At 46.5% G+C, this 13,124-nt stretch overlaps 4 protein-coding genes across 4 annotated transcripts; 3 read left to right on the top strand and 1 right to left on the bottom strand.

Moving 5' to 3' along the window:
• Positions 1-1,572: 1,572 nt before the first annotated feature.
• Positions 1,573-2,018, bottom strand: FPOAC1_012864 (uncharacterized protein; the record flags this gene model as incomplete). The annotated part of the gene is made up of 3 exons (XM_044857207.1): positions 1,573-1,614; positions 1,689-1,774; positions 1,838-2,018. The coding sequence occupies 3 exons, from the start codon at positions 2,016-2,018 to the stop codon at positions 1,573-1,575; spliced, it is 309 nt and encodes a 102-aa protein (XP_044701390.1).
• Positions 2,019-4,097: 2,079 nt separating this feature from the next.
• Positions 4,098-4,559, top strand: FPOAC1_012863 (uncharacterized protein; the record flags this gene model as incomplete). The annotated part of the gene is made up of 1 exon (XM_044857206.1): positions 4,098-4,559. One exon carries the CDS (start codon positions 4,098-4,100, stop codon positions 4,557-4,559), a length of 462 nt encoding a protein of 153 aa, XP_044701389.1.
• Positions 4,560-5,539: 980 nt separating this feature from the next.
• On the top strand, positions 5,540-6,121 carry FPOAC1_012862 (uncharacterized protein; the record flags this gene model as incomplete). Its single annotated transcript, XM_044857205.1, has 2 exons — positions 5,540-5,688; positions 5,728-6,121. The coding sequence occupies 2 exons, from the start codon at positions 5,540-5,542 to the stop codon at positions 6,119-6,121; spliced, it is 543 nt and encodes a 180-aa protein (XP_044701388.1).
• A 3,237-nt stretch (positions 6,122-9,358) lies between these two features.
• On the top strand, positions 9,359-10,052 carry FPOAC1_012861 (uncharacterized protein; the record flags this gene model as incomplete). The annotated part of the gene is made up of 3 exons (XM_044857204.1): positions 9,359-9,538; positions 9,599-9,898; positions 9,972-10,052. 3 exons carry the CDS (start codon positions 9,359-9,361, stop codon positions 10,050-10,052), a joined length of 561 nt encoding a protein of 186 aa, XP_044701387.1.
• Between the last annotated feature and the right edge of the window lie 3,072 nt (positions 10,053-13,124).

Genomic DNA, 13,124 nt, shown 5'->3' with positions numbered 1-13,124 from the left:
TGATGGGCGTTATTGCGAGCGGAATGGTCGTCACAGATGCTGAAAGGCGTGGAAGACCAAAATCAGTGCAGCCTGGAAACCGGGAATGGATTACAGTCATTCAGGCGATCAATGCCGAGGGCCAAGCGATCCCGCCGTTCATCATAGGTGCGGGCCAATATCACCTCGCCCACTGGTACCGAGAAAGCAACCTCCCGGGCGATTGGGCTATTGCGACGAGTCCTAATGGCTGGACAGATAACGAGATAGGCCTCGAGTGGCTAAAGCACTTCGACCGGTGTACTACCAAGCAATCAAAGAATCGCTATCGTCTCCTGATCCTCGACGGACACCAAAGTCACCACTCGGTCGACTTTGAGAGATATTGCAAGGCAAATAAAATCATCACGCTTTGTATACCGCCTCATTCGTCTCATCTGCTGCAGCCTCTTGATGTCGGGTGCTTTGGCCTGCTTAAGAAGGCTTATGGGCGAGAAATCGAGCATTTGATCAGATGCTCTGTAACCCACATTTCCAAAACCGAGTTCTTGCCGGCTTTTTACACCGCCTACCAGGCCACAATGACAGAGAAAAATATTAAAGCAGCCTTTAGTGGAGCCGGACTTGCTCCTCTCGACCCAGAAAGTGTAATCTCGAAGCTCGATGTGCAGCTGCGGACTCCAACGCCTGTGGAGGAGGTAGTTAGCCCCTCGACCCCTTGGGTCTCAAAGACCCCAAAGACTATCCTTGAAGCCGACTCTCAGCTTGAATATCTTGAAAGGAGAATCAAAAGGCATAAAAGTAGCTCTCCAGAGTCGATTCTAGAAGCATTGAGGTCTTCTTCCAAGGGAACAAAGATAGTTATGCATAAGGTTGCCTTATTAGAGACCAGGGTCCAAGATCTTGAACAGGCAAATAAGATACTAAGCCGGCGTGTTACGACCCAACTAATCTCCACCCACGTGAGATAACATACCCCACGTTTTCCACCACTTAGAATAGACCTACCCTATACAAGTCGAACGGACCCCATTCGACTTGCATGACGAACAGAGTCGAACCGACCTCGTTCGACCTGCATAACCTCATGTATATATACATTCGCTTAGCACTAGATAGTACGATGGCCTACCAGCTATCAACAAAACTTCTTTACCTGAATACGCCTAACCCGCTCTATTCACTATTAAGAGACGTGACACTTCGCAACGCTCAGTGACAACGCCCTACGACTCTGCCAACATAAACCAGTACGGACTAGTTTATCCCTTGGGAACCTTCACCCGTCACATGCAGGTAAGGCTTGTTGAAGTAAAGACAGTATATTGATAGCTAGGAAGCCAAGTTATAAAAAAAACGCTAATAAATGTCTCCTATCCTTGAATGTATGGGATTAGGGAAGTTGTCAAGCAATTAGTGCTAAGTTAGTTGCTGGGTCTTAGCACTAATTGGAAGTTTTCGAACATTAAGCTCTAAGAAGGAGAAATACGGTGGGGTACACGTGACGTAACAACTGGAGTCGTAACATGTTACGGTTGCAGCTAACCACTAAGCCACAGGGCATAATGGTTGAGTAACTTGTTGTTCCAGCGTTTAAGTGCTATCAGGGCTCTGGCAGAGAACACCCAGTCCAAGCTTTAAGAGTATTTTAGTAAATACCTAGTTATCCCTTGCTAACATTAGGTTTTTGTAGAGAAAGGTTAACTTACAATAGGGATAGTACAGCAACGGGCACGCTTGCCAATACTGGCACAATTGGCCTTGAAGCTATTGATGCTTGTAGGAGTAATAGTAGCTGTTTCAGTAATTAGCCTTTTTCTGATATTCGAATAAAAGATAATTGTTAGTTATTACTTACGGTTGGAACAGTCAACATCAACAATATCACCAACACCAGCACTACAGCACTGAGTCTGGCTATAGAGAGCTCCAGGGCAGGCATCAAAATTGCTGCCGCTGCCGCCGCCGCCACCACCATAACCAGGAGGAGTAGCGAGGACGCTGGCGAAGAAGATAGCGAGAACTGGGAGGAACTTCATTTTAGAGAGGTAGATTTATTGTTTCGGGATAGTAAAATATAATTGAATGAGATTAGAGGGGTTGCAAGATACTGAAAGGAGGTAATAAGAATGAAGAGAACAGAAAGATAAAAGAGGAGGTAGAGGCAGTATTTATAAATGTTCTTAGGTCTATCAGAGGGTGACTGGAGGTGACTCGTCATGCATATTGGCGCTTGTGGTTAAAATTACAATCCAAAGTCTGAGAACACCACACAGTGAACACGCTGCTCTTATTTTTCTGAGGCTAGCTCAAATCTTTCAATACGACAATACTAAAGCAATAAGTTCAGCTCCCCGCTATTGATTCTTGGCGTCCGGTCAGGACAGGTGCCAGCCAAGTGGCGTCCAATCAAAGACGGAACTGATGGCTTCCAAGGCTCACACATCACAATTCAGGAATGTCTGAGGCCTGTTGCTTTGTTATCTGTAAGGGTTGAAAATATGCAGCCGCTTCCCTTTTCATCAATGCCCAGCGCAGCCATGCAACCAACAATGATATTTAAACGAATCATGATGGGGCTGCTCTGTTCTCAAGAAAATTGAAAGGAGACATTCTCGCACACGGATACGCTTCCGTTCGACCGGTGAGGCTGGCATGCCATTTTAAGTTAATGCTGGTTCATCTCTTCGTACCTAAGCCAATGGCCACATGCAGCCGAAGGTCTCATTATGAGAATTGATAGTCTCCCGATGACTTTATTCTCGAGGGTCATCAGCTGGCTCTTCCATCAAAGGTTGGGATGTGATGGGCCGATAGGGTGATCTCTAAATGACTAAGGCAGCACAATTCACCACTAGGGTTCCAGTTCAATTTTAGTTTAGATGCCTAAAGATCGAGAGTCACGGAGCTGGGGGGTTTTCTGGGTTATGACATATTCCTACAGTCTGAAAACAGTTTGTTGTGGACAGGCTGGCGGTCCATTCTGGTGAAACAAAAAGGGGTTGATTGTGTTGTTGTTAGTTCTAAGTTACATGTGTCTGAGAGGAGCACAGCTCCTTGCATAGTATCCACATCCTAGCCACCAGCAGGTCGGACCACCTTAGCCACACTGTCTCAACACATTCCATTTCCATCCACGCAGCTTCTCGTAGAATGGATGGAAATAGACGCTAAGAGTGGGCCCGTGGAATCCAGGCCTTAGCGTTGCATTCATCACGTACATGGACATCCTGTTTTCAATAGGTAGTTCTTCTTGAAAAGCCGAAACATACATGACAGTTGAAAGCTGAAAGTTCCGTGTGACTTGGCAGCATTGTAATTGGAACATTCAGAGGATCAGATATGATGGAATGGTGGAGGCAATTGTAACCGCCACTCTTTTTTCTGCTTTGAGGGGCATTTTTCCTTGTGAAGATGAAAAAAAGGGACGTCGCATGCTTTTCTGAGTCAAGGTCAGCGTTGAAATATGCATGGCGCAAGCTGAAAAACAATCCTTGTAGGATGCCCATGATATGCCGTGAGAGAGAGAGAGAGTTTATTACGCCCGGGAGAACGAACCTCATAGGGCCCTAGCTTATAATTATCCTACCTTCGTGTCAATCCTCATTTGGCAAAAAGCCCATGATATATCCAAATATCGCTGTGTCCTAGATCGCATCATCCTTTTCCTCGGCGAAGTCTCGTGGGGTTAGTAGGTCGTGGCAAGTGCGCTTGGACACTTTTTTTATGTTCCCGGTTCCGTGGCGTGGATATGGAATGGATATGGATCCATATGTTGATTTCGTGGTATGGATTAAATACTTGTTCATGGCTGCATAAACACAAGCTTACCGGCAGATACGAGCTTATAAGTTATGGCTGAAGATGATTATTGTGATTGGCCGGTGACGATGAAAATGTTGAACAACTCAACAAGAGCGCCTTTCAATATTCGTCCGAGCGGGATTGAGGTTGGATGTTGAGAAGTGGACGATCTGAATGTAGATGATTTGTATAAATAAGACTGGTGATCTCCTCATTCCGAGACTCACTCAGGCTCAACCACTGGCTCAACTCTCCTGACCACTCTATCAAGAACATCAACACATTTTCATCATACCTTCGCTCCAGCCGCCAATATGAAGTTTCCAACCTACATCGCTCCTCTCATCTCAATTCCTCTGGTCTTCGCCAGCCCCAACCCCAACAACGACCACTACTATCCACCTCCCCCCAAGACCAAGACCGTGACCGCAACAGTCACCTACGCCGTCACCAAGCCCATCTACAAGCCTCCTGTCACAAAGACCGAGACCGTCACCAAGTACGAGACCGAGACCGTGACAAAGTTTACGTGGAAGCCCCCCATCACCAAGACCGAGACCGTGACAAAGTGGAAGCCCCCCGTCACCAACTATGTCACCAAGGCTCAGACCGACACCATCACCAAGTGGAAGCCTCCTGTCACCAAGACTCAGACGGAAACCGAAACCGACACGGTCACCAAGTACAAGTGGAAGCCTGCCATCACCAAGTACAAGACCGAGACTGCTACCAAGACTGTCACAAGGCAGCCTTATCCTACCTACTACAAGCCCTAACCGAGAGGCCGGTGATAGTGTTCATTACGCCCGGGAGTGTCACAGCTCGAAGCCAGGCCAGTCTACCCTAGACCCCTAGGTGGGCTGAGATTACGTGGTGATACGTTATCACCTAGATTCTAGATCGACTTCCAGATAGATCCTGAATGTAGCTCTCCGAGCTACGTCTTGTCAATAGAGCCTGACCTGCCTATCCGTAGCTAATAGATCCTGTTCAGCCTGAAATTACCGAACCTGACCCGTGACATGTAAGACCAATCAAAATGAATAAAACTAAATAACGGTACTTCTCCCTAATACTAATTTATATGATAGTAAAAGTCCCAGCCGTAGCAATTATCTTAGCTTAGGGTTAGCTACATCTCTATGGATTCATCGATGAAAGAGGAAACCCCTGTCGGTATCTAAGGTTTTGATTGGCCAGACAGAGAGACCAGAGCCTCCTTCAGTCTACTATGCGGGGTAAGCGACATAGCGTCGACAGGGGTAAGGAAATAGTCAAGTGAAAGAGGATTTCATTGAAAGACGCGAAGGCGATTGGCAAGGGAAAAATCTGCCAGCAGCAGAAAAAGAAAGTTCAATAGGAGAGACAATTTTTACTAAAAGTGACACCTAGGAACTATTAAGAGGCGATTCATCCACAATCGGACACCAAAATGGAAAATCTCGCTTAATTTTTTACGCTCAATCATCTGATGCTGAGACGAGCAGCTGATTGGTTCAAAATAACCCCAACCCCACTCTTGGGGTTAGCTAGCGGCAGCTTGGGGTTACGTGACACTGCATTTTTAACCCTAGTGCGGAGCCTGAAAGGGTTGCCGACGAGGAAGCCGGTTGGGACGCGACACCGGAGTCGGCCACGGAACAGATGCCACCGTGCGACTACCCTTGCGAGCCCGAGATCGCCGCACAAGACTACCAACAGACGAAGGATGCAGAGCCCGAGGCAATAGAAGAGGGATACGTAAGAGGTGCAGGACATGGAGGAGAAGCCTTGCGATGACGACTTCTCGCCACCTCCACCTCATGACGATGATGATGATGGTGATGCATTGACCAGCGACAAGCCGCCGGAGGGCGCTACCAGATTTAGAGACCCGGAACAGGAGGGGAGCATCCATGATGAGCAGTAGCCCCTCGATGAAGCGGATATCTACGCACCCTGTAGTAATCGACACGAAGATAAACATGGGAATGCAAGCGTACAGCTCGGTATCCAGTACGAGCTGATGGTGCAGTTACAGAGATATATCGAAAGAGCATGTTATGTATTTGGACGTGGAGAACTCCGAGAGACTCTGTCACAAAATGGATGGGACTGCGATGAAGCAGTAACGCTAGATCGTTGGATGAGAGAGTTCATCGATCGACCTGGAATTTTTGACGTGGGAGCTAGCGCTGAGAGTCTACAGTCATTATTTCGAAGGCTGCGTGAGATTCAAGCGGTCACTCTGAATCGCACACGTCTGACTTCTGACGAGATACATGAATTTCTCAGTGACGCATGTGCACTGATGGTGGTGCTGGATGTCAGTGGCTATAAGTGTCAGATATTAAGGTGAATCGTGTGTATTGCTTCATCCTCTCGAAATCGAAGGACTATTGAGACCTTATATCTTCGGCTGGTTCCTTCTAGGACTTGAGTCCTAGAAAGTCCTAGATGAAAGTCCTAGATGAAAGCCCTATGATCTAAGTTTAGGATTTCAAACTTTAATCCTAAACCTTAATCCTAAAGCTGAGGGTGAACCCTCCAACATTCAACAATAAGGAGCTCTTTAAGAAGCTCGAATTGAGGATTGGGGGGCTACTGGTTGATTTCGCCGTCAGGCACTAGTCATTTCAGCAGAGACGAGACGAGAAGTTGAAGCAAGGAAGAAGTGAGCGGGCGAGGTTGAACATGCTAGAGAGGAGACGATCCTCGCGGAAATGGATGATGACATGGAAGGAAATCAAAGCATGATCAAGCAGGAGATCCGGATTACATTGGACAAAACGGAGGCAAAATTTGCAACGGATATAGAGTGGGAGAAGGATAGAGGAGAGTGAGCCGGAATGACAGAGACATCCATGGCTGAAATTAAGCAATTTTGAGTTCATCAGTCAGTAAAGTCAAAGCGCCAAGGTTTTCCAATGAAGGGTGGGAAAATGAGTCGAAGCAACCCTAACAAGAAATCGACTTCGACTCTGCCTGCTGGGTCGTAGAAACTCTCATATAAATTAAAATGGCGCTATTGAAGTTGGGGGGCAGGGTCGTAGAGCAAAGTGGAGGGGCAGGGTCGTAGATATTCCAGTAGGTAAAATAGCCCAAACCGGTATGCATCAATTCATTACAATAAGGTGAGTATTTTCCCCGCATATTAGGTTATTTGAAGCCAGATTAAGGCCGTGCAATTGATTTAAAATATGTTGGATTGGTTTTGATGTGGTTGAAATTGACCGGGGTGCCGATGGAAGTCAGTAAGATCATTGGTTGGGTTTCGCTCAGTATGTTGGCCCGTGTATTCAGGAAAGTGGGGAAAAGAGTAACAACCCCCGTTATTTGGGGTAGGGTATAAGATGGAAATAATATAATTATTCAGACAAGATGTAAGCCATAGCAACAGCAAAAGCAAGTTAACGTGGTTGATAAGTGAGTGGGTCAGACAAGTGAGTAAGTCAAAAATCCCTCATCCTACAACATTACCATCTAATCAAATACTTCTCAACCACCAAACATGCCTCAATCATCAAATGAAGCTAGAATCCTTCTTGCACTTCAAGCCCTTCAAAATAACCCAAAACTAAGTCTCCGACGTGCCTCAACTATATATCAGGTTTCTTTTGAGACCTATCCAATGGCTATCCCAGCTGCATGGCGGATGCAGCTCCGAATCCATTTGCATTCCCATAGTAAAAAAAAAGGCGCTAATGAAATGACGACCTGAATCCATTGCACCCCAACGGATTCAGGTCACCCATAGGTTTTCATCGATAAAATGCATTTTAAGTGGATGCATCGATCCATTATATCGAGGGAAGCTTATATCTGGCTTGCCGGCCTAACCCCAAATTCCAAATCGCACGAAGTACGCGCGAATTAGAATCCCATACAAATTGAAACCGCGCTATTGACGACAGGGGGTAGGCGCGATTTAGAAATGGGGGGTTGGTGCGAATTAAAACTACAGCAGGTAATTTAATAAAACCAGTATCATTAAAAAGCAGAGATTTAGGTGACTTGTCCATTTTATTGTTAAGGTATAACCGGTTTATTTGTAGTCACAATACCAAGTTGAAGTTTGGGAGTCAATTAGAGGATGTCGTGGAAAGTGGATAATTCAAGCAGTTTGATTGGCCAGACACGATACAGAGTGTAGGCCATCAGCAATAGAGTTTAATGTTCAAGATTAAGGGGCCAGACAAAAGAAAGCAATAGCAGGAGTAAAGAGATAAAAACGTCAAGTGTCGCAACCGAGAAGACCGCCAGTCACCACCATCCGATTTTCCAACACACACATACAACATGGACCCATTCGTTTATCATTCACCCGCATTTCCATTCCCCATTTGTACGAAATGTGGATATGCATGCGTTGCGAACGAAGTATTGGCACATTTAAATAATAACCATGCGTCAATAACGAAATTTGAAGCAAGGCAAGTACAGGAAGCGGTCAACACAATCCCCGGTATTATCAAGAACCAGGCAGAGTTGGAGAAGTGGGAACCGCCATCACCAACCATAGAACGGATCCCATATATATCACCGCCCAAGGATGACGGTAAGGGTTGTAATAAGTGCAGGTATGTAGGATCGACCGACAGACGCATTTTAGATCATTATAAACTTGAGCATGGGTTTGTTGGCGGCCGTAAAAGAGGACGATATGCAGGACGAACAACGATGACCGAGAAGCCATGGAGAGAAGGCGTGCGATACCAGCGATTGTTCCGGTCCCGAGCGAAAAGTGGTTTTATCGAGGTCGAACGCGGTAGTTTCCACGCAGGCCTAGGGGATAGTGACTGCGGGGTTGTCAAAATAAGGTCCGAGGGCACATAGTATCGTTGCATTGGGTTTGGCCACCTATCAGCTATAGGACATATATACGAAGGCCAAGACTGAGGTGATGCAGATGCAGCGGCTCATGTTTTTTCCTTGAGGGGTTTGAGTTTAGGCTGATAAATTACAATCCGAAATGTCATAGCGTATGCATCTCAGCAGAGGTTAAAAATAATACCCTATGAGAGATCTCTTGGCGTAAGTGTTATGGTTGCCCAAAGCGGTAGTGACCGAGAGACTCGTGCCAAGAGACAGGCAGATGTGGAGCAAGTCTTGAAAAGAGGATCCTTTAAAGCGGTCCGTGTCAAATACGCCCTTGGGCAAAGATTCATAATTATTTGGGATTAGTTAGTTAACGATATTTATGGAAATAAGATTAAACTAAACGTAAGAAAATATACCAAGGAAAATATGTGCAATAAGAAAAGAACATCACGATTTAGTGCTGGCTATTAATTTATAAGACGCTGGGTGATTTTGCGAAATTTTAAGAAACATTAATATTAGAAAAACAACAACCCCGCAAGCTGCATTGTGCTTCAAAAACTAATAACCATGGCAAGGCAGCATCCAATGCTTAATCTGCCAAGATATCAACCTCCCTTGCTCTTATTTGCAATGAGGGCAGTTGCGTGTTGATCAGAGAATAGTATAAAAACAGGTGTCTCCTCCGGTCTTGTTTGCTTGAGGCACCAACAACTCCTGCATCCCCTTTCCAACTTGATAACATCGCATTAAACACCACCACACGCATTCAAACATGCACTTCTCTATCGTCCTTCTGACTCTCGCAGCCACTGCATCCGCCATAGATATCAGAGGCTGGACTGGCAATAGCTGTATTGGGTCTTATACAGCCTGCACAGGCGTCAACCCCAACATATGCTGCGAGTTTAGCCAATCGTCAAGCAGCAACAGGGTCAGCATTTCCGTGACCGCTGTGAGTGAAACCTCTTCCCTTCTGGCTTACAGATCTGTCAGAACTAACAGCTCCCAACAGATCCCAAGAAGCTGGCGCATTCAAGGCAATTCTTGGACTGGTGGCCGCTGCAGATATATCGCAACGTCTCTGAACTCGGACGGCGCCTCAGAGATATGCTTGTCTTACACCTCGCGTGGCGACCGTACGGGCGGTAGCTACACGTTTCTCAGCCGTAAGCGCGCCGAAGACGAGTCTTGTCCCGCCGAGCAGCCAGATGGCGGCAGGTGTGAAGCCAGCGTCAAGCCCGACATCCTCGGCCTTGAGGATGGCACTGTGTACAACATCGCCGGCCTGACGGATGAGAAGGTGGAGGAGCTGGTAAGTTTTAACAACAGCCCTACATGGGATGTCTTTGGTACATTGACTGAATACTGACTTACCCCTCTTTCAGGAGTCAATTGCCATGACTGGTGCTGGTGCCGATGCTGTGCCCGCCGAGTTCGAGGTTCTGAGCCGCCCAACCCAAGCTTGAGTCCATACATCATGTCCTTGATCAAAGCATGTACCTATATTGTACAGCCTACTCCGAATTGTGAGAAATAAAGATATCCAATTTTCAAAACAAAACGCTATAGGAGTGATAATTCTATCAAGTGGAAAATTAGAGGATGAAAATGCTTAGGATTTGCAGTATGTAAGGTAAGCATTGTCCCGTGTCTGCAAACACGAGGCTTTGCTGAACACTGTCTGCACGTCAAGTCCAGTTGCAACAACAATTGAAATAGTTTAGTTAGTCAACTTGGGATAATTTATTTTTCCATGTTTACTCACGACAGCCAGAACGTCAAATCTTGGACGGCAAAGTCTGCCGATGATTCGACGAAATTGAGCCGTCGGGAGGATCGCGAATTGGTATGACTACGAATTGAAAAATCCGCAATCCTCATAATCAGGCCTTCACGAACGGAAGCATATCCAATTGCCAAAAAGTAAGGCGTAAGAAGAGACAATATGTGGGGGGCGTGGCGAACACCGCATATACTAGGTAAACATCAAACGTGACGAATGGTAGCCCGTCTGGTTCTGGTGGCAATTTCTTTCGTGGGGTAGATGTGTAATCCATATTGTCTCTTTCCCTTGCCTTAAGAAAAGGGTAGTCACATTATGATTCGTCGAAATATGATTGTTGGTTGCGCGGGCGCATTGTGCCTGGGTGAAAAAGGAATCGGCTGCATATTTTCAACCCCCATGGATAACAAAACGGGCCGCGGCTACCCTGTCCACTACAGTCATCCCTGAATTATGCTGTACGACCCTTGATTCCTTGGCCTTGAAAGGTGTTAAATCCGTCTTTGATTGAGCGCGGAGTAAAGGCTGGGTAGTGAGACACGTAGGACTGAGGCAGGGAACAAGCTCGAATACGAACCAGACGCCAAGAATGAAGAGTGGGGTAGCTGAAAAGTCAAGCAAACCACCTTGCTCCACGCTTTAACATTACTCGTTGGCTAGCCGGGAGGGGTGCCAACTAAGCTTGCTTAGTTGGCACCCCTCCCGGCTAGCCAACGAGTAGATGTTTTTTAGTCTAAATCGGCCCGCCCCGGTGTAGATCGCCTAGCAGCCGATTAGAGCTACGCTAGCTCCATGACGTGATGATGGACAACTTATATTGCCAGCCCCTCCTGCCGCTGCCTTGGCCGTTTGGACGAAAACGACTTTGTGTTTTTCGAAAAGCGATCCGACCAGCACAACTGCATACTGTGAGCAGAATAATAGCGGGGTAGTAAGACATGCAGGACGACGAAAGGCAACAAGCTTGATTACAAGGCATATGCCACTTGGCACCAGTCAATTATGACAGGACCGGGTGCCAAGAGTGAAGAGTGGCGAGCTGAAAAGTCAAGATAAGCAGCCAGCCCATGATACTCCACCACTCAATATGAATTCTTCTAGTCTAGATCGGCCCGTCCCGGCAAAAAATATCTAGTGGCCGGGTGGAAGAGCTACGCTAGCTGGCTGACGTGACGACGGAGAGTCCCACCGGCGAATTTTATTCGAGATGGCGAAGCGCTACGCGCTGGGTTTTAGGTTTCCGAGGGCCGATTTGAACTAGGTAGAGTCGTATTGTTGTTGTCGCGAAGTGCGGGGTTGGGCGGGAAATGTGTCGGGATTTTTGCACGGCCACTGTATGTAATGTAGCTATGTGTACATAATGGGGTGATAATTACACATAATGTGATAATGGGGTGATATATAAGCTGTCCCTATATAATTGGTGCGAATAATAAGTTATAACTTGTAATCCGCATAATGTGTCACGGCCAGGGTCCCTGGATGCATTCAGGGCCTTACCCGCTGCGCTATACAGCAAAAGACTAGGATGTAAGGTCCCTGACCTTACAGTGCATTCTCATATATATAGCTATAGCGCCCCCAGGATCAGGTTCAGATTCGGGCTCAGACTCAGGCTGTGACACTATTTTTACAATTTCATTTTTCTATTACACGTTCTAATAGGTAAAGTACTATTCCACTATTGTGTAACATACTAATCTTTCTATTAGTCTTAGATTTTATCCGACTGTCATGGAACCCCCTCCTAACCTTGAATGGCATACTGCTCATAGTGCACACGGCAAGGAATACCAGTTTGCCTATGACGGCCCGCAACAACCATCAATCCAGCCTAGGACTGGTTCTCTTATCCAACCAAGGATGACCCGCGAACCATTTGACATTACTGTCAATTGGGTGCCTACCTATGATGCCGACTGGGAACCAGCGTCCGATGAAGTGAAATCTCGGGCAGCTATCACGGAGCGTCGGGTGGCACGATTTAACGGCACTTATTACAGCTATATCATCGAATTTGTCAACACTGAGCACTACAATTACCACTTCTGGGACGAGACTGGTGACAGCTATAGTGTGAATACTTTTACAAATGGACACCATTATGTAAGGTATAACTCGGAAAAACCTACAATTATCTCCATCAGCGGGACGTAAATTCTCCCCTGAGCAAATCCTGGTTTGAGGGCTGGTACACCGAGTAAGTTTCACCTATGGCACACATTCGGTTGTATGTTTAAAGCTTATATCTGAACTACAAAGGCTCTGTATGTACCTCAAGGGCGATGCTAAAGGGGAGATTTGTCCTTTTGAAGAGTGTTCTTTGGGATAGACTCCGTTCGGGATAAATCGGGGCTGTAGCTCTTGCCTGTTTTCACATAACACTGCCAACCATATTATGAACAGCATAATAGACATTCAATTGGTATCTTGTAAATGAAATAGTAAAGGCAGTCCGCAAATATGCAACAATCATCGCTAACGATCTGTACCTGCAAATTTCACACTCTTTCTTCTCTCCCTCTCCCCCGTAGCTGTTGTTATGATGCGCAGTCATGCTGCGCAGTCATGCCGGGTGCACAGGCTGGCGATCCATTCCACGTCCACCGTCCACGTATCCACGGCGTGGAAATGGATGGTCCGTGCATCCATTTCCATCCATTCAATGGAGCTGGCCGTTACATAATCCATCCATCCACGCCAGGGTTCCGTGGAATGGATAGGTGGAAATGGAAGCAGGGGGATAGACTGGTAG

The sequence above is a fragment of the Fusarium poae genome (genome assembly GCF_019609905.1).
Source record: "Fusarium poae strain DAOMC 252244 chromosome Unknown contig_1, whole genome shotgun sequence".
Classification (NCBI taxonomy): Eukaryota; Fungi; Ascomycota; class Sordariomycetes; order Hypocreales; family Nectriaceae; genus Fusarium; species Fusarium poae.
Note: the sequence above shows the minus strand (reverse complement) of the source record. Positions and strands in the feature narration are given on the sequence as shown.